At 39.7% G+C, this 22,361-nt stretch overlaps 1 protein-coding gene across 7 annotated transcripts in view; it reads left to right on the forward strand.

Annotated features, from left to right (window-relative positions):
• DGKB (diacylglycerol kinase beta) overlaps positions 1-22,361 on the forward strand; it is an 874,923-nt gene that overhangs the window by 213,815 nt on the left and 638,747 nt on the right. For all 7 annotated transcript variants that reach the window (XM_027540028.1, XM_027540027.1, XM_027540029.1 and 4 more), the window contains 2 exons: positions 534-687; positions 20,416-20,556. In XM_027540028.1, coding sequence (XP_027395829.1) covers positions 534-687; positions 20,416-20,556 — 295 coding nt within the window. The remainder of the gene's footprint in view (positions 1-533; positions 688-20,415; positions 20,557-22,361) is intronic.

The raw sequence follows: 22,361 nt of genomic DNA on the forward strand, positions 1-22,361 counted from the left end.
CTTTAGGATTTTATATCCATTGGTCTTGGTGTTAAGGTAAAACTTTCACGTTAACCACTTTCTCCAGTGGTTCAAAACAGTGTTTATTATTAGAGACAAAGAAAGGAGGCAAGAGGGATAGCTTTGTGTATTCATGCTGTGTTCTTGATTCTGCATCAGCACATTCAGGTAGTTGTCTGATTTAATCATCATAACTCCATGGAATTGTGAATATTCTCCCCAGTTTACAGAGGAGGAAATTAACTTTCTAAGAGTAAAGTTTTTAAGGCCATACAGACACTGTGGAAATAGGGATGCCCGACTGGAAAGCTCCTGTTTTTCTTGCTCCGTTGCTGCAGGTAAGACATCGAAATCTAATCACCCGTGTCAGCGTAGGGCTGCCTGGTTTGTTTCTCAAAGAGTTACCGTCCTTTTGTAGACTTGGATGTAAGAATGTTTGAGATCATTTCTCCTGCTAATGCTCTTGAACATTGCAAACAATCTTAACATTGGCTGAGTCTTAAAATATATATTTAAATTTTTTTTCTTTTCAGACAATAGATTTTGAAGGTTTCAAGCTATTTATGAAGACATTCCTGGAAGCCGAGCTTCCTGATGATTTCACAACACACCTTTTCATGTCATTTAGCAACAAGTTTCCTCATTCTAGTCCAATGGTAAAAAGTAAGCCTGCTCTCCTCTCAAGTGGTAAGTCCAAGTATTTACTAAAAATCTATATAATGCAAAAACCTCAAAGGGAAATGTCAGTATAAGTTCTCTATAAGATGAGATGATTTGCTTAGAAATTACCTTTGTTGCAGGATTTATCTTTTCAAACTAAGATTGTGTAACTAAACATTAGAGAAAATATACTTTATCACTATACATCACTTGTCATTACAGTGTCTTAGAAGTCTATGTTTTAGGTAATAATTTTAAGAGATACTTCCATAAAATTTAACAAAGTGCTCTTTTTTTTAAATTTTATTTAATTTAACTTTACAATATTGTATTGGTTTTGCCATATATCAAAATGAATCTACCACAGGTATACATGTGTTCCCCATCGTGAACCCTCCTCCCTCCTCCCTCCCCATACCATCCCTCTGGGTCATCCCAGTGCACCAGCCCCAAGCATCCAGTATCATGCATCGAACCTGGACTGGTGACTCGTTTCATATATGATATTATACATATTTTAATGCCATTCTCCCAAATCATCCCACCCTCTCCCTCTCCCACAGAGTCCAAAAGACTGTTCTATACATCAGTGTCTCTTTTGCTATCTCGTAAACAGGGTTATTGTTACCATCTTTCTAAATTCCATATATATGCGTTAGTATACTGTATTGGTGTTTTTCTTTCTGGCTTAACTCACTCTGTATAATAGGCTACAGTTTCATCCACCTCATTAGAACTGATTCAAATGTATTCCTTTTAATGGCTGAGTAATACTCCATTGTGTATATGTACCACAGCTTTCTTATCCATTCATCTGCTGATGGACATCTAGGTTGCTTCTGTATCCTGGCTATTATAAACAGTGCTGCGATGAACACGTGTCTCTTTCCCTTCTGGTTTCCTCAGTGTGTATGCCCAGCAGTGGGATTGCTGGATCATAAGGCATAAGGCAGTTTTTTAAGAAATCTCCACACTGTTCTCCATAGTGGCTATGGTAGTTCGCATTCCCACCAACAGTGTAAGAGGGTTCCCTTTTCTCCACAGCCTCTCCAGCATTTATTGTTTGTAGATTTTTGGATCGCAGCCATTCTGACTGGCGTGAAAGTGCTCTTTTAAATGACTGGAAAATATATAATATATATCATACACCATGTATCATATATCAGTAGTCACAAGGCAGTTATGTCTGAAAACATAGTATTTAATATTACTTGTTCAAATTACCGGTATTCTTTCACATTTTTAGATTTGTAACCTCAGAGTATTACTTTTCCTCTTAGATACTTAATTCAATTTTGTCACCACAGAGATTTTAGTTTTCTTATTAGGTGTAGGTTTTAATCCATTACTACTTGTCAATAAATGTGTCACTCTCCACAAAGTCAGGAAAACAGAAATCTCACTATGTTACTTTAGGGAATATGAAATAGGAAACAGGTAAAACAGCGTTGGAGAGTTTGAAAAGCAAAGATGAACACTGAGGCATGCGGCAGTACAACCACAGGAAGCATATTCCTCCCCCAGGTTGGAGTCATCAAAACCTAGAAGCTAGGAAGGAGAACCTCTTTGAGCTGGAAGGCAGAGTTTGAAGGTGGGGGATTTTGCCTGGCAGATGTGAACCATCAGACTCCTGTGCAGAGGATCCTATCTGACAGGCTCTGGTAGCTCAGGAACTCAGGGAGGAGCCCATAGCCCTGGAAGTCAGACCTCTTTCAACATCACCATGGTCTCTGCAGGACTGAATGGCGGGCTGTAAGCTGTAGACTAGAGGCCAGTTGCTGCTGGAACCAGGTTCTGTGAGAGTGACATGTTGGAGAGATCTAAGAGGAAGTGGAAGTAGAATGGCAGGAACCAAGCCCTTCTCTCTCCTCCCTTCTCAGGTCTCTTTCATGCCCTCTCTGAACCCAGCCAGTTTCCATCAGTCAATGGAGAAATGTAATCTTCAGCAGTATGTCTCAAACTCTTATCTAGGACTCTTTAAGGCTTCTGAAAAATCCTTCAGTTCAGTTCAATCACTCAGTCGTGTCCGACTCTTTGTGACCCCGTGAATCACAGCACGCCAGGCCTCCCTGCTGCTGCTACTGCTGCTAAGTCACTATAGTCGTGTCTGACTCTGTGCGACCCCATAGATGGCAGCCAACCAGGGTCCCCCATCCCTGGGATTCTCCAGGCAAGAACACTGGAGTGGGTTGCCATTTCCTTCTCCAATGCATGAAAGTGAAAAGTGAAAGTGAAGTCGCTCAGTCACCTCCGACTCTTAGCGACCACATAGACTGCAGCCTACCAGGCTCCTCCACCCATGGGATTTTCCAGGCAAGAGTACTGAAGTGGGGTGCCATTGCCTTCTCTGGCCAGGCCTCCCTGTCAATCACCAACTCCCGGAGTTTACCCAAACTTATGTGCATCGAGTCAGTGATGCCATCCAGCCATCTCATCCTCTGTCGTCCCCTTTTCCTCCTCCCCACAATCCCTCCCAGCATCACAGTCTTTTCCAATGAGTCAACTCTTCGCATGAGGTGGCCAAAGTATTAGAGTTTCAGCTTCAGCATCAGTCCTTCCAATGAGCACACAGGATTGGTCTCCTTGAGGGTGGATGGATTGTATCTCCTTGCAGTCCAAGGGACTCTCAAGAGTCTTCTCCAACACCACAGTTCAAAACCATCAATTCTTTGGCGCTCAGCTTTCTTCACAGTCAAACTCTCATATCCATACATGACCACTGGAAAAACCATAGCCTTGAATACATGGACCTTTGTTGGCAAAGTAAAGTCTCTGCTTTTGAATATGCTATCTAGGTTGATCATAACTTTCCTTCCAAGGAGTGTCTTTTAATTTCATGGCTGCAGTCACCATCTGCAGTGATTTTGGAGCCCCCCAAAAATAAATTCTGACACTGTTTCCCTACATATTTCCCATGAAGTGATGGGACCAGATGCTATGATCTTAGTTTTCTGAATGTTGAGCTTTAAGCCAACTTTTTCACTCTCCTCTTTCACTTTCATCAAGAGGCTTTCTAGTTCCTCTTCACTTTCTGCCATAAGGGTGGTGTCATCTGCATATCTGAGGTTATTCATATTTCTCCTGGCAATCTTGATTCCAGCTTGTGTTTCTTCCAGCCCAGCATTTCTCATGATGTACTCTGCATATAAGTTAAATGAGCAGGGTAACAATATCCAGCCTTGACCTACTCCTTTTCCTATTTGGAACCAGTCTGTTGTTCCATGTCCAGTTCTAACTGTTGCTTCCTGACCTGCGTACAGGTTTCTCAAGAGGCAGGTCAGGTGGTCTGGTGTGCCCATCTCTTTCAGAATTTTCCACAGTTTATTGTCATCCACACAGTCAAAAGCTTTGGCATAGTCAATAAAGCATAAATAGATGTTTTTCTGGAACTGTCTTGCTTTTTCTATGATCCAGCGGATGTTGGCAATTTGATCTCTGGTTCCTCTGCCTTTTCTAAAACCAGCTTGAACATCAGGAAGTTCACGGTTCACATATTGCTGAAGCCTGGCTTGGAGAATTTTGAGCATTACTTTACTAGAGTGTGAGATGAGTGCAATTGTGTGGTAGTCTGAGCATTCTTTGGCATTGCCTTTCTTTGGGATTGGAATGAAAATTGACCTTTTCCAGTCCTGTGGCCACTGCTGAGTTTTCCAAATTTGCTGGCCTATTGAGTGCAGCACTTTCACAGCATCATCTTTCAGGATTTGAAATAGCTCAACGGGAATTCCATAACCTCCACTAGCTCTGTTCGTAGTGATGCTTTCTAAGGCCCACTTGACTTCACATTCCAGAATGTTTGGCTGTAGGTCAGTGATCACACCATAAATCCTTACAGACCCCGAAACAGTTTTGTTTATATGTGTGATATTTATTTCTGTTTGTCATATTAAAGATGACACATTCTATAAATGATAATGATCAACCCCCTGTTGTTCAGTCACTGAGTCGTGTTCGACTCTTTGTGACCCCATGGACTGCAGCACGCCAGGCTTCCCTGACCTTCACCATCTCCTGGAGATTGCTCAAACTCATATCCATTGCAATGGTGATGCCATCCAACCATTTCATCATCTATTGTACCCTTCTCTTCCTGCCTTCAATGTTTCCCAGCATCAGGTTTTTTTCCAGTGAGTCAGTTCTTCGCATCAGATGGCTAAACTACTGGAGTTTCAGTTTCAGCATCAGTCCTTCCAATGAACATTCAGGACTGATTTCCTTTAGGATTGACTAGTTTGATCTCCTTGCAGTCCAAGGGACTCTCAAGAGTCTTCTCCAATACCACAGTTCAAAAGCATCAGTTCTTCGGTGCTCAGCCTCCTTTATGGTCCACCTCTCACATCCATACATGACTACTGGAAAAACTATAGTTTTGACGAGATGGACCTTTGTTGGCAAAGTAATGTCGCTGCTTTTAACATGCTGTCTAGGTTTGTCATAGCTTTTCTTCCAAGGAGCAAGTGTGTTTTAATTTCATGGCTACAGTCATCTTCTAAGTGATTTTATAGCCCCCAAATAGAGTCTTTCACTGTTTGCACTGTTTCCCCATAGACTTGCCATGTAGTGATGGGACCAGAGGTCATGATCTTAGTTTTTTGAATGTTGAGTTTTAAGCCAGATTTTTCACACTCCTCTTTGATCTTCACCAAGAGGGTCTTTATTCCTCTTTGCTTTCTGCCATAAGGGTGGTGTCATCTGTGTATCTTAGGTTATTGATATTTCTCCCAGCAATCTTGATTCCAGCTTGTGCTTCATCCATCCAGGCATTTTTCATGATGTACTCTGCATATAAGTTAAATAAGCAGGATGACAATACACAGCCTTGATGTCCCCAATTTGGAACCTGACTGTAGTTCCATGTTTGGTTCTAATTGTTGCTTCTTTACCTGCATACAGGTTTCTCAGAAGGCCAGTAAGGTCATCTAGTATTTCTATCTCTTCAAGAATTTTCTACAGTTTGTTGTGATCCACACAGTCAAAGGCTTTAGCATAGTCAACGATGCAAAAATAGGCTTTTTTCTGGAATTCTCTTGCTTTTTCTAGGGTCCACGGATGTTGGCAACTTGATCTCTGGTTCTTCTGCCTTTTCTAAATCCAGCTTGAACATCTTGGAGTTCTCAGTTAATGTACTGTTGAAGCCTAGCTTGAAGAATTTTGAGTATTACTTTGCTGGTGTATGAGATGAGTGCAATTGTGTAGTAGTTTGACATTTTTTGGCATTGCCTTTCTTTGGAATTCGAATGAAAACCAACCTTTTCCAGACCTGTGGCCACTGCTGAGTTTTCCTAATTTGTTGGCATATTGAGTGCAGCACTTTCACAGCATCATCTTCTAGAATTTGAAATAGCTCGGCTCGAATTCCATCACCTCTACTTGCTTTGTTTGTAGTGATGCTTCCTAAGGCATACTTCACTTTGCACTCCAGGCTGACTGGCTTTAGGTGAGTGATCACGCCATCTTGGGTATCAGGGTCATTAAGATCTCTTTTGTATAGCTTCTGCTTCTGTTAAGTCCATATCATTTCTGTGTTTATTGTGTCCATTTTTGCATGAAATATTCCCTTGGATAAACCCCTTAGATGTTGACAACAATATTATCTTTATGAAAAATGATTATTTTCAAACTAAAAATGAAAAGGTGTACATTATATTACATTGTTACAAATGACTAATGTCCAGCTACATAGAAGACAGCTGAGTAACCACATTTGCTTCTGTGTCGACATATATGTCATGTAACCCCTTGAAAAATCCACTGTACCCTCATGAGAAAATGAGAGTGAAAAAAACAAATGATAGCTCAGAAACCACACTTATACCATTTTGACCTTACAAATCCCCTGAGAGAGACTCATCTATCCCATGGGAGCCACAGGTCTAGAGACTTCCTGCCCTGACATTACAATGTAGAATATCAAAGTGTGAGTAAAGAAGTGAGGGGAATTTTACTAGCTAGCACTCTAATAAATAAAAAGTTTAAAGCATGTAATTAAGAAATAGGTGATTGAGTCATAAACCAAAATTGAGCAATCTGATGAAGAGTCCACACTGTTAAGTCTTATGTTGTAGTCCTTCCCTTTCTGTTAAAGAAGTCATATATTTTTCCTTGGGTAATTTTGTTGTTCCCTGCTTTTTAAAATAGATGTATACCTTTCATATGTGATATTTTGATCCCTTCAAAATATTAAACAATTAATATGCTTATAGCCTTTACCCATCAAATATTTTAGTTCCTCAAATAATTCCCCATATCTCATGAATTGAGAGGACTCCCCACACTTGCTGATTCTCTGAGTGAAATTCATTTAGTTTATTCTGATGTATGGTTTCAGCTTACCAGTGTTCTGTGCTGCATATTTTTAAATGGTACAGATTCTTACTTGGATCTAGAGATTAAAACTTCTGTATTCTCTGTTTCCTTCTATAAATGGTTTGCACATTCAGACATAGCAAAGTTGTCCCTTATTTAAATTTACATGAGCAAGCAATACTGTCCTTGGGTTTTGAAAAAGAAGCGGGAACATTTTTTGATATGTTCTCTCTCTGAGTCAACAGATTCAGACTAATTGTGTCAGACTTGGAAGAAAGAGACAAGTTGAATTATTTTGGTAGTTTCATAAGAAATTCAAGTCTCAAACCCTCTTTTCTTTAGATAGATATAGTAAGTGCTACATGTAAGATGCCAAATTTACAAGGAGTAGAGATCAAATGGGGTTTCAAAATAGGGAAAAAATAAGGACTAACAGCTTGTACTTCATTTGAGATAATCACACATTCTGCAAAGACCTACTTGAAAGGAATTATAAGGTAGGCTATGTAACTCTCATAGCACAAGAATGAATTAAACCATGATGCCTTTTCAAAGCATGGCCTCCAATTTTAAAGCATAGGTGCATAGTGTCCTTGGTAGTACTCTTTCTCATCCTATGTACTTTTCAGGATTACCTTCGATAGTCTTTTTTTTCTGGGAAATAAAGAACACTGGATAAAAATAAAATTTTCAAGATCTGGGGTAACCTTGACTCAGAAACATATATATATATATATAAAATTCCTTGAGACTTAAAATAATCTAAGTTATCTACATAAGATGTATTCATGTTTGAAAAAAATCACAAATTATTATTGAATAATGAGGTGCTATAATCTGCTTTGTTGATCGCTCTGAGAGTTCATCTATTTCATCACCAGATTACCAGCAGGACTATGATAGCCGTTCTTGATTGTATATAGACTGGATAATAAGGGCTTCTTAACTAGAAGACATACATTTTAAAAGGAAAAACTATTATTCTTGTTAATGAACAATGATCATGTATTTGGTAAAAGTAAAATACTTAGTTTTTATAGAATAAAATATTTTAAGATAAACAGAAATAGGTTTAAGTGTTATGAGTGTGTAGGTAGTTGTGTTTGTTGAACTTGTAAAGCCTAATGATCCACCTTAAAGCTCAACATTCAGAAAACTAAGATCATGGCATCTGGTCCCATCACTTCATGGGAAATAGATGGGGAAACAGTGGAAACAGTGTCAGACTTTATTTTTGGGGGCTCCCAAATTACTGCAGATGATGACTGCAGCCATGAAATTAAAAGATGCTTACCCCGTGGAAGGAAAGTTATGAGCAACCTAGACAGCATATTCAAAAGCAGAGGCATTACTTTGCCAACAAAGGTCCATCTAGTCAAGGCTATGGTTTTTCCTGTGGTCATGTATGGATGTGAGAGTTGGACTGTAAAGAAAGCTGAGCGCCGAAGAATTGATGCTTTTGAACTGTGGTGTTGGAGAAGACTCTTGAGAGTCCCTTGGACTGCAAAGAGATGCAACCAGTCCATTCTAAAGGAGATCAGCCCTGTGTGTTCTTTGGAAGGAATGAAGATGAGGCTGAAACTCAAATACTTTGGCCACCTCATGTGAAGAGTTGACTCATTGGAAAAGACTCTGATGCTGGGAGGGATTGGGGACAGGAGGAAAAGGGGACAACAGAGGATGAGATGGCTGGATGGCATCACCGACTCGATGGACGTGAGTTTGAGTGAACTCCGGGAGTTGGTGATGGACTGGGAGGCCTGGCATGCTGCGATTCATGGGGTTGCAAAGAGTTGGACATGACTGAGCGACTGAACTGAACTGAACTGAACTGAATGATCCACCTGGCGTTTCATGTAGCAGATGATATATTGCTTTGGAACGTTTTGTTGCCCTTAAGTGCCTCTTATCACCTATTTAAATATATGATGATTATTAATTCTATTATTCCCATGTTGTGCTCTTAGTTTTTGAATGTATCTATGTACCATCTTTCCACCTTTCCCATAACCTCTCTGCTTAATTGTAAATGCCAAGTCCTTAATTCCAAATCTCTTTACTATTCCAGTGACACATTTCTCATTTTACCCTCTCTAGAATCTATCACTTGAACTATTGCCTTTACAAAATGGTTTTCTCATTTGGAATCCTTTTTTTTTTCTTCCTTTCAAGAGGCTCACAAACTCTCAGTCATGGATCACTATTATGATCCCATATTTCAGTCCCTACGATTTGAGCACAGCATAACCAGAGAGAAATCTCATAAATACACAAATTTTTGTCACTATAAATTCCTAACACCAGATATTTTTTTTCTTTTATTTTTTGATTGGCGTATAATTGCTTTACAAGGTTGTGTTGGTTTCTGCTGTACAACGACATGTATCAGTCATTAGTACACATGTATCCCTTCTCTTCTGAGCCTCCCTCCCAGTCTGCATCCCTCCCTCCCTCCAGGTCATCACAGAGCACAGAGCTGAGCTCCCTGTGCTGTACCACAGCTTCCTGCTGCTGCTGCTAAGTCGCTTCAGTCGTGTCCTACTCTGTGCAACCGCATAGACGGCAGACCACCAGGCTCCCCCGTCCCTGGGATTTTCCGGCAAGAGTACTGGAGTGGGTTGCCATTGCGGTTCTCCACAGCTTCCTGCTAGCTATCTAATTTACTCATGGTGACTGAACACCCACGGGCTTCCCTGGTTGCTCAGTGGTAAAGAATCTGCCTGCCAGTGTGAGATGGTTGTTCGATCCCTGGTTGGGGAAGATCCCTGGAGAAGGAAATGGCAACTCACTCCAGTATTCTTGCCTGGGAAATGCCATGGACAGGGGAGCCTGATGGGCTACAATCCATTTGGTCTCAAAGATAATGGATACAGCTTAGCAACTAAAGAACAACAGGCTAACACCCAGTATTAACATGGTCTTAACACCTCTTCAGCTTAAAAAAAAAAAAAAAAATCCCCTGAAAAGTATTTATTCTTGTTCCCGTCTCCTAGATCAGTTAAACTTTTGAAACCTCTTTTAGTTTATTCGTATCTTTCCCCTCTCTCTCAACAGATGACATTTTTTATTAACATCACACACACACACACACACATACACAACAGGCATTGTCTAACATAAAATGCCTCAGTTATTTCTCACATGATCCAAAACTCTTTATTACCCTTTTGGAGAATATATATTACTATATTCCAGTTGGAGCCCTTTGTCTGAGTGTTCCATAAGGAATCAAACTAATTGTATCTGAAAGTCAAATAATTATATTCTACCCAAATCTGCTTCTATGCCTATCATCTTTCTTGGTGAATGGAACCTGCATATTTATCAATTTCCCTACCTGAAAATCTTGGACTCTCCCTACCCTTCATTGCTTTTCTCCTCACGTTTAATTAATCGAAAAGTGCTCTCTGTTACTCGTTGTAACTTCTTCTCAAACGTTCTGCCAGTGTCATTTGACTCATCATTGTGTCATAGACTTTTAGTTAGCATGACTCCCAGCCAGGCCCTACCCTTCTGTGTGCAGAATGGTTTTTCTAACACAGCAGCCTGATAATATTATTTTGGGGTTCTGGCTTTCACTGTCACCTGGTGGAATGTTTTTTAAACCTTTATTTTCCAAGTAAATCTAAATCCTAGTTATTTAAAGTCAATTAAAGCTGAGTTCCTGGAGAAGGCAATGGCACCCCACTCCAGTACTCTTGCCTGGAAAATCCCATGGATGGAGGAGCCTGGTAGGCTGCAATCCATGGGGTCGCTAAGAGTCAGACATGACTGAGCGACTTCCCTTTCACTTTTCACTTTCACGCATTGGATAAGGAAATGGCAACCCACTCCAGTGTTCTCGACTGGAGAATCCCAGGGACGGGGGAGCCTGGTGGGCTACCGTCTATGGGGTCGCACAGAGTCGGACACGACTGTAGTGACTTAGCAGCAAAGCTGAGTTCTTTTGTTTGGGGATGGTACAGGAGAGGTCTAAGTACAGGGAAGTCCTAATCTTTCTGCCTCCCTCCTACCCCCTCATCACCCCCCGCTTCCCCAGGCTGGATACACCCCATCCTGAAGTGCCCTAGCTGAGCCTCCAGGGCCTGGGCAGGACAGTTAAGAAGGTGACAAAGTCTGAGTTTCATAGCATTAAGTCCATGCCATGGGCTTCCCATGGGCTTCCCAAGGGCTCAGCTGATAAAGAATCTACCTGCAATGCAGGAGACCTGGGTTCAATCCCTGGGTTCGGAAGATCCCCTGGAGAAGGGAAAGGCTACCCACTCCAGTATTCTGGCCTGGAGGATTACGTGGATTGTATAGTCCATGGGTTCGCAAAGTGAACACAATTGAATGACTTTCACTCCACTTCACTTCAAGCCCAATGCCATGCAGCTTGCAGGAGGTTTCCCAGATGGCACTAGTGGTAAAGAACCATCTGCCAATGCAGGAGACCTAAGAGATACATGTGCTATCCCTGGGCTGGGAAGATCCCCTGGAGGAGGGCGTGGCAAGGCACTCGGTATTTTTGCCTGGAGAATTGCATGGACAGAGGAGCCTGGTGGGCGAAAGTCCATGGAGTTGCAAAGAGTTGGGCATGACTGAGCATACACGCATGCAGGCACATGCAGCTTGCCTAGGCTGCCTCCAGCCCTCATTCTCTGTCTCCTTGCCCTATGCACCCAGATCCTTTTCATATCCAACTGTTAGCTGTGACTTAACATGTGCTTTGCTTACTCAGGACTCTGAACTTTTCTGCATGCTGTTTCCTCTGCCCTTATTTCACAGCAAACACAGTTCCTTCATGTCTCAGAGAGGGCTTTATTCTAATTCAAAAGGGTATGCTGTGTTCCGTATTAGGGATGCAGTGATGGGAGAGATGGGGTCCCTAGAGAATGCAGCTGGGAAGCACCGTGGGCACCCTTGTAAAAGTCCCACCATCTGACATCTGCAGGATAGCTGGCATATCCCTGCCTATCTCCAGCTCCCACCTGTGACTGTTGTAGCACATGCATTCCTAGGAATAACCCACTTCAGCTAAATTGTATTTCTTTTTGTATAAGATAGCAATTCACTGTAATATTTGTGACATTTGTAACATTTCTTTCTCTAAGAGTAGGGTGATTAGAAGAGGAGGTTGTATGGTTCATTAGATGCTTCAAACACTCATTCTGTATATTCCTGTTGGGTTCCCAGGGTCCAAAATATTAACTTTATAACAGTAAAGTGAAGTGAAGTGAAGTCGCTCAGTCGTCTCTGACTCTTTGCGACGCCATGGACTATAGCTCACCAGGCTTCTCCATCCATGGAATTTTCCGGGAATGAGTACTGAAGTGGATGGCCATTTCCTTCTCCAGGGGATCTTCCTGACCCAGGGATTGAACGTGGGTCTCCCACATTGCAAGCAGATGCTTTACCATCTGAGCCACCAGGGAATCTCCCTTATAACAGTAAAGGTTCTTTATTAGCCATCAGTTCAGTTTAGTTGCTCAGTTGTGTCCGACTCTTTGTGAACCTATGGACTGCAGCATGCCAGGCCTCCCTGTCCATCACCAACTCCTGGAGTTTACTCAAACTCATGCCCATTAAGTTGGATACCATCCAACTATCTCATCCTCTGTCGTCCCCTTCTCCTCCTACCCTCAAGCTTTCCCAACATCAGGGGCTTTTCAAATGAGTCAGCTCTTTGCATCAGGTGGCCAAAGTATTGGAGTTTCAGCTTCAACATCAGTCCTTCCAATGAACACCCAGGACTGATCTCCTTTAGAATGGACTGATTGGATCTCCTTGCAGTCCAAGGGACTTTCAAGAGTCTTCTCCAACACCACAGTTCAAAAGCATCAATTCTTCAGCGCTCAGCTTTCTTCACAGTCCAACTCTCACATCCATACATGGCCACTGGAAAAACCATAGCCTTGACTAGACAGACCTTTGTTGGCAAAGTAATGTCTCTGCTTTTGAATATGCTATCTAGGTTGGTCGTGACTTTCCTTCCACAGAGTAAGCGTCTTTTAATTTCATGGTTGCAATCATCATCTGCAGTGATTTTGGAGCCCCCAAAAATAAAGTCTGACACTATTTCCACTGTTTCCCCATCTATTTCCCATGAAGTGATGGGACCAGATGCCATGATCTTCGTTTTCTGAATGTTGAGCTTTAAGCCAACTTTTTCACTCTCCTCTTTTACTTTCATCGAGAGGCTTTTTAGTTCCTCTTCACTTTCTGCCATAAAGGTGGTGTCGTCTGCCTATCTGAGGTTATTGATATTTCTCCTGGCAATCTTGATTCCAGCTTGTGTTTCTTCCAGTCCTGTGTTTCTCGTGATGGACTCTGCATGTAAGTTAAATAAGCAGGGTGACAATATACAGCCTTGACGTACTCCTTTCCCTATTTGGAACCAGTCAGTTGTTCCATGTCCAGTTCTAACTGTTGCTTCCTGACCTGCATATAGGTTTCTCAAGAGGCAGGTCAGGTGATCTGGTATTCCCATCTCTTTCAGAATTTTCCACAGTTTATTGTCATCCACACAGGCAAAGGCTTTGGCATAGTCGATAAAGCAGAAGTAGATGTTTTTCTGGAACTCTGTTGCTTTTTCCACGATCCATCGGATGTTGGCAATTTGATCTCTAGTTCCTCTGCCTTTTCTAAAACCAGCTTGATTAATTTACAGAGCCTCAAATCAATCATAGGTATGGTTTACTTTGTGATGTGTTCTAAAAATATTTAGTAGCAAGCTAGAAAATATGCCATGATATTAGGTATTTGTTTTTATGCGCTAGACCAGAAGCCCTATGGAAATGGGATTTTCATCTGTGTTGTTCAATATTTGATCTTCAGTGCCTAGAACCTAATTTTACATGAATAACACTAAAGGTCTTTAATATTTATTTAGTTTTGGGACTCCCTGGTGGCTCAGCAGTAATGAATCCACTTACCAATGCAAGAGACCGTTTTTTTTTTTTTTTTTTTATCCCTCTGTTGGGAAGATCCCCTGAAGAAGGAAATGGCAACCCACTCCAGTATTCTTGCCTGGGAAATCCAGAGACCTTGCTGGGCTACAGTCCATGGGGTTGTAAAAGAGTCAAACATGACTAAGTGGCTAGCTAACAACAACATGCTTATAAAGAATATGCTAGTTGCATATCTATTAAACGAAAAGAAAAATCATTCATAATCCATTTCCCTATGAGAATGCAGGTAAAGATTTGGTAAATATGTATTTTTATGTGTGCATGCTTATACATGCAAGCCAGTGTATACAAAGTCTTCTCACAAACCTGTATTAAGTGGATGGCCCAAGGACTGATCTGAATGGAAGGTGAACATTTAAGAGCTCTCAGCTATGGCTAGGATCTCTAATTTCCTTCCAGAAGTTTATGAAATAATCAATGTAGTTACTCTCAAGAGTCTTGAAAACCAGAGTCTTAAAAGGTCATTTATTGAGAGGCAGGAGACAGATTTCACTGATTTGGTTTTTGCTCTCTAGCGCCGCAAAAGTATACTTAAAGCTTAAAATAATCCTGCATCAGGTTGCCTTTTAAATTGTCGGTGCACAACTGGTCTTTGTTTTCTTGAATGCAAAATGGAAATAATGTCTGACTTACTGGGTCGTGTGAGACTCAAAAATGTAATTTACATTAACAGTGCCAGCTATTACTGTTATTCACAAACAGGTCATTTTTCTATATTTCAGTTTGCAAATACAGTGCAGTTTTTTCCCCCTTACAATATCATACACCCAGAAAGAATATATTAAAATTTAAAGAGTATTATTAGGGACTTCCCTGGTGTTACAGTGGATAAGAATCTGCCTGGCAGTGCAGGAGACATGGGTTCAATTCCTGGTCCAGGAGGGTCCTGTATGCCGTGGAGTGACTAAACCCATGGGCCCCAAATACTGAGCCAGTGCTCTAGAGCCTGAGAGCCACAACTGCTGAAGCCTTGTGGGCCCTAGAGCACATGCTTTGCCAAAAAACAAGCGCCACATGAGAAGCCTGTACACTGCAGCTAGAGAGTAGCCCCTACTCTCTTCAGCTAGAGAGAAGCCTGCATGCAGCAATGAAGAGCCAGCACAGCCAAATTAGTTAATGATTTAATTAAAAATAAAAAGTATTATGGAGATTTCATTTCGATGTGACAAATACAGGAATTTTGGTAACATGACTTTTCACATGTGATGGTTTAATTCCCACACTCAGAGTATATTTAGGGAACTGAGATTAATTCAACCAACTCTCAATACGCTGCCTGTGGACAATGTGTCACCTGCACTGTGGTTGCCACGAGCTCAAGGTACCACTGAAATCTAAATTTAACAATCAATTAAAACAATTCAGTTCTTTACTCAAATACCAGCCACGTCTCACGCCCTAAACAGCTGTGTGTGGTTAATAGCACTGTATTAAACAGTGCAATGTATAGAACATTTCTATCATTGCAGAATATTATACTGGTCAGGACTGATAGAAAAGTATTGTTTTTACTGCTTTTTGAAAAGAGCCTGAAGTTTGAAATAAGACGTGCTTGTATGCTCAGTCACTGAGTCGTGTCCGACTCTTTGTGACCCCTGGGATTGTAGCCCACCAGGCCCCTCTGTCCATGGGATTTTTGTAGGCAGAAAGACCGGAGTGGATGGCCATTTCCTTCTCCAGGTGGTCTTCCTGACTCAGGGACTGAACTCACATCTCCTGTGTCTTCTGCATTGGCCGGAAGATTCTTTACCACTGAGCCACCTGGGAAGCCTCGATATGTGATTATACTATGTGATAAACTGCTTGAGAAGCCCGATAAATTTCTGCAAATTGAACCAGTATAAAAACTGGAAAAACCAAGTTACCAGAGTGTTTTCTTGCGTGATAACTTTAGAATTTTAATTTGTGTTATTAGTTTTGAATATTTCATTTTAATAGAGGAATGGAAATAATGGAGATAACACTACTGTTTTCATTTTCTGTAATGCTAGTGTTTGAAGATAAAATAAACTGGAGCAGAGACGGTAATTGAACATGTACCAAGACAGATTTGCTAATAATTGAACCTTGAGACTGGAATTAAATGTATCTATTAGAACAGAACCTTTAAAGTCATTGTTTCAAGAAATGGAGTATCCATATCAGAATACAATGAAAATAAGGTGTTTGAAGAATTTGTTGGTTATTAACAATATTCAATTTGACTAATGTTAATTGTTTTTGTACTTAAAACTTTGCAGAGAAGAATGTTTATATATATATATGTATATATACATATATATAAAATCATCATAAAAGCAGAAAAATGCCATCAGAGTACAATTTAATTATTCCCAATAAAACTAATAGACTCTAATTGCCATGCTTATTTTTCACTTATTTTGTACTTGGTTGTACCTTGTAATATATGTTATATGTGTATAGCTATATATGGGTCTGCAGACATAAATGGCATGTGTGCAGGTGTATATACTTCAATTTTGTGGGTTAATATTTAAAGAAGCATAACCTTGGGCAAGTCAGAGAATGTGTGAATTTGGATGTCAATCACATGATCTTCAGGACTAAATATTGACCACTTAAGGCAAAACAAACACACCTTGCTTTTATACCTAGCTTCACATACAGTTCCAGTTGTGAACAGAGAGTTTCACCAGTGACTGGATGGGTTCAAATGGGCTTTGTTAAAGGGAAGTAGGCTTTTGAGCCTCTTCTTCAGAGGCTATTACTGCTAAAGAGAAGTGTAGGTTTCCATTTACCATCTCACTTCATGAGATGCTATAGGCAGGAAACCAGGCTTGCCATGTTCATTTGCCATTTGCACAGTCTCCTGTGTTTTCTGTAGAACCCGTAGCACAGACGGCTTAAAAGGAAAAAGACTTTTCTTCAGGGAAGTGTACTTTCTGAGAGATGAGTAAGTACTGGGTAAGACCTACAGCCAAATTTAGGGACAGGAAAAAATTTTTTACAGGGTAGAGTACGGATGTAAAAATAACCTCTGTGAAGACAGATTGAGGCCCTATGACCTGTTTTCAAAATATTAAATGAAAAAATAAACATTTTCATCACATAAGAAAGAGTGGGCTGATCTAAGGGAGAAGGTTGGGGCAGGAACCATCCCAAGCTTTTTTAATGCCATACCTTAAGGTTTAGTAGTCCAGCTCTCTATATTTTTTTGTTGTTGTTGTAAAGTAATTGTGAAAAAGGCCTTTGACATTTTATTTGTTTTCTCTGATGCACCCTATAAATCTTTGCAAAAAGTATACATTTTACCTCTCAAGTTTAGCTGAAATAGGGCTTAAGGAGAATTGGAATTAGTTCTTCATTGTGTGTTGTCATATATGCCCATAATTTCTTTTTTAATAACTTTTCAGTTCTTTTATATGTGAAATTATGATGCAATTCAAGGCATCATAAAACTTTTAGTTTACAACATATCATGAATTGCAAATGGCAGATGGTCATTTTGTCAAGCAGAAGCAATCTTAGTAGAGTAGCATGTTTCTTGACCAAAAGTAGTATTAAATTTAAATTATACATTTATGTTCATGTTCAGTATGTACATGACATACAAGAAAGGCAAGCAGAAAACTGTGATACTCATGTTCTCCAAATTTTTTTGTTCAGTATTATGAAAACTGATACTGAGATACCATAACCTTAATTTTATAAATACAGATGATCATAAATGAAAAGATGTAAGTGAAAATGGATACTTTTTGTCTTTCTTCCAGATGAATGTGATGACACACGCTTTTTATTCTTTCTTATTTTGTGCTGAGTTGTAGTGTAAAATAATTAAATGTAACTTATTAAAGCATTTCGCTGCCATAAAGGGGGGGGCATGGAAGAGAGGATTAGCTCATCATGCAGGATGAGTTAGGTCATAGTTTATCCAACCATAATTCAAGTGCTGTGTTCTCCAAGTCTGGAAGTTATGGCCATGTGAAGGATCAGTGCCAAAATGTCTTTTATCATAGACTGAGACTGCTTATTCCTACAGCTGGTGAGGCTTTAGATGGTTAGTTAGAAGTAGTCAGGTATTTTCTTTTTAAAGCTCAGAATTGTCTTCTATTCTCTGCCCTTGGTTTATAAAAGTGACCATATTACTTTGCATTAGATATACAGTGACACTTTTGTCAAGGGGAGAAATCAATTTATAACATATATATATATGTGTGTGTGTGTATCTTTTTCAATAACGGTGAACAGAAGTAGCATTAATGTGAAGCATAAAGGTATATTTGAAATAAGGCTTTGGTAAAAATGAAAGATATAAAGCACTGTTTTTCAAACTGTGGATTTGAAAACTGTGGCCCATAATGAATTCAACTTAAGGGATCTTTGACAAAAGAATTTTAAGAATGAAATAGAAGAGAATAGGTTAACAAAGGAAAGAAAATAATGGCACATGTAGGAAACCTACTAGTATATGTGTGTGTTTGTATTTGTGCTGGATTAAGATTTGATGCTTTTGAACTGTGGTGTTGGAGAAGACTCTTGAGAGTCCCTTGGACTGCAAGGAGATCCAACCAGTCCATTCTGAAGGAGATCAGCCCTGGGATTTCTTTGGAAGGAATGATGCTAAAGCTGAAACTCCAGTACTTTAGCCACCTCATGCGAAGTGTTGACTCATTGGAAACTCTGATGCTGGGAGGGATTGGGGGCAGGAGGAAAAGGGGACGACAGAGGATGAGATGGCTGGATGGCATCACTGACTCGATGGACGTGAGTCTGAGTGAACTCCGGGAGTTGGTGATGGACAGGGAGACCTGGTGTGCTGTGATTCATGGGGTCGCAAAGAGTTGGACACGACTGAGCGACTGAATTGAACTGAAGATGTAAATTGTTTTTCTTACTTTTTCTTCCTATTGGCCTTGAACAAAAATAGTCTGTAAGCTATTAATGTAGACTAAAGAGGACAAATTTGCTACTTATGAAACTCTAGCAATTAATTTCACTAAGGTTGTTTCTCATCTGTAAAGTGGTAATAATGCAGTCTCCTTCACAGGGGTAATGGGAGAGTTAAGTAAGATGATGTTTCATGTTCAAGTGCCCAGCATGGTTCCTACCACATATCATACACTCAGTAAATGACACATTTTCTTAGTAGTAACCTTGTGACTACTAAACTAACTTCTGACTTTTCATAATACATGAAACTGTATTCCTGGATATCTTGAAATGGCTGAAGGAAATGACAGGTATTTTATCAAAGTTACACATGGAAGGAAATAAACTGGAGCAACAGATGTCGTTAGGTTGAGGTGTGCTGGTGAATGACAGATGAATGACCGGTGTTTAGACTGTATTTGGTTAAGGTTATTCCTTCCGTTCCAGTAACTCCTGGTTGATTAGGAACTATGTAGCCATTTGCCCCATTAGGCATCTCACCCTCATGCTTTTCATATGACCAAACAGACCTCAAAGGATGATCGGGGTTTACCTTGTCAGATGCATATGGTCTTGTTTTAGAGGCTTCTCTCATAAGATGGAACTATTTATTGTGAAAAGGTCTCAGCTTATTTATCATCATCCAGATAATCTGCAGTCATCAGCTCTTATGACTAGGCATTCACGTTCACTACCCTTGACTTGGGGGTTTCCCTGGTGGCTCAGACGGTAAAGTGTCTATCTGCAATGCAGGAGATACAGTTCAATCCCTGGGTTGGGAAGATTCCCTGGAGAAGGAAATGGCAGCCCAATCCAGTATTCTTGCCTGGAAAATCCCATGGACGGCGGAGCCTGGTAGGCTACTGTCCATGGGGTCACAAAGAGTCGGACACGACTGAGCGACTTCATTTCACCCACTTCTTCACCCTTGTCTTGGAATAGGCACAAAGAATAGGTGTCAGAAATAAAGTATGGACCGTATTTAAACTGCAGTTGTGTAGTCTTACCTCGCTAATTAAATCTGTCATGTTTATCCAGGTTTTTTTGTATGTTCTTTTTCTCTTGCCCATGGGAAGATTCCTTGATGGTGAAAAGGATGTCTTTTGCATGACTGGACATAAATGCATGTTTTTATGTATGAATGATACCTGGTTGTCAGTATATAAATCATATTGTGACGGATTCACATTTCCTCAGCTTTTTTTTTTTAAATGAAAGACCATTTTTCAGTCTTCCAAATGATTTACAGCTGTCACTGCCTAAAGTGGAGAAAGGTGGAATAGGGAAGTAGTGCTTCGTGCTTTGGATTCTGTCCACCAACCAACCCTGGGCTACAGAATTCTGACCCACATACCCTCCAGTGAGTCTGCAGAGCAGCCCCCGTGTCCCTGAATGCCAAAGAACTCTATATTACTTAAAAGAGTCATGGAATGTCTGTCTCTGTTATACTAGTACCAGAGGTTTGGGTTGTTTGATGCCTTAGAAACATACAGTTCTTTATATGGTCTATGCAATCGTTATCTCTCCATTTCCCTTTTTTGTTTGTTTGTTTGAGAGCACTGTGAATTTCTTTAAGTATGTAAAGACAAATATTTTTTTTTTCCAGGTCTGAAAATGAACAAAGGTGCCATCACCCCTCCTCGTACTTCTCCAGCAAACACGTGTTCCCCAGAAGTAATCCATCTGAAGGATATAGTCTGTTACCTGTCTCTCCTTGAAAGAGGAAGACCTGAGGATAAACTGGAGTGTATGTGCTTCTTCATTTAATTTACTTATCATGATTGGGGTGGTGGAAGGGGCTGGATATTGACAAACTTAAAATTGTTTCTACTATGGTTGCCTACATTCTTATTAAATGAAGTGACCTTGGTTATTAATAATAAAAAATCCTCCAACTGAAAATCAGACAGTTAAAAGATATTAAGAATCTAGCAATTTTAGGTTATTATTGATCAAAGTCCATTTATTACTGAGTATTTGAGTAAGTTTATCAATTGACCTATTTTTTAAATTTACTCAGTTTGTTAACCAGGTTATGTTGAAAAGTATCTTTTGTGTTCTTTTGAAAACATACTTACTTCTAATATATAAAAGATCTTCTCATTAGTCAGAAAGAGGGTTCAGTTCATTATACACAGTCAACCTGAGCCTTTCTCTTTGGAAATCTTCCTTGAAACCTTCTGCACTAAATTTCTTTGCTAGGAACAAATAATTTCTTAAATGCCAAATATGAGAGTTTCATTTCTAGAAACTGACTCTGAATATTATAATTAAAGAATAGCTATTTTCCTTCTAGCATGTAGCAGGCACTTCTGATAGAGAATTTCAATCTAGTTGAAAGGAAATGTGATCTCTTTAAGAAAATACAGTTACTGAGCTCTCTCTGGTGGCGGACTGTACTCATTACAAGGCAGGAAAATACTTTTTTTAAACCTTTACTGTAAGCCCAATCATTTAATAATCTATTCTGTCTCTAAAGTCCTTGCTAAATAGAGAGCTGGTGGTTTGCTCGGTAATCTGATTAGCCTGGTTATAATAGATAGCATTAAAATGAATTAAATATTCTTGCTACTGGGATGATAGTAAAGACAATGAATCCTAAATTTGATATTTCTAAATCAAATGTAGAATATTATGAGAGCTCAGAATTATGGTTAGGTAGCATGCTTGGTTAAATTTAATGATAACTTTTTAAAAATATTTCTGTTACTAATAAAGAATTTAATATATGATTATTTAAGTCACACCTGCTTAGGTTATGAATAAACCATATTAACATCATTCTTTAAATACATATTTATTAGTTCTAAATGTTGAATATTTGCATTTCAAGATTTATTTGTATTCCTAAGAACCTGTAGAAATCTCTCTCATTCCAAAATAAATATTAATGTTTAGTGAATTTCTATTGAAGTAAAGGCCAGCAAGAAAGTTTTCTCAGGTGTTATCAGGGCCAGGTTTGGGATGATTTTAAAAATCCAAAGACAAATATTCTATTCCAGGTCTGAGAATGAATAAAGACAACATCACTTCTCCTAACACGGTCTTTGTGTTCCAGTTTAATTATTTTTAGGCCAACTGGAAGTATTTTGTTTTTAAGGTAGAATTCCTAAGAGGTATGTTTTGGTATGTTTTAAGTTCTCTGTTTAAATCTTTGAATCCATAGTCTTTGTCCACTATTGCAAGGCAGAATGTTAACCCAGGAATGATTCAAAAACATTGGAAAAATCAAGTCAAACCTGACCTGTCGCTCACCTTTCTTCAGTGTTATCAATCCCCTTCTGTCTGTTCTTTGAGTTTTCCAGCAATTTTTTGAACTTATAACATTCAGTTGCATTTTCTTTTTGCCTTAACCATATCTTTAGATTTTCCTCATAGACAGACCTGTTAGCTCCTGACATTACTGCTGTGGTTTTTTACCAGGTCTGCAAAGTAAATGCATTTCAATTTCAGAAGCACATGAAGGTACCAGCTATGTTGTGGTTTTCTTCTCTACCATCCTTAAGTTTGGAGGACTTTAACCTGGTTCTTACTCATCTGGAGCTTGTGTTT

This window comes from Bos indicus x Bos taurus, chromosome 4 (genome assembly GCF_003369695.1).
Source record: "Bos indicus x Bos taurus breed Angus x Brahman F1 hybrid chromosome 4, Bos_hybrid_MaternalHap_v2.0, whole genome shotgun sequence".
In the NCBI taxonomy this organism is placed as follows: Eukaryota; Metazoa; Chordata; class Mammalia; order Artiodactyla; family Bovidae; genus Bos; species Bos indicus x Bos taurus.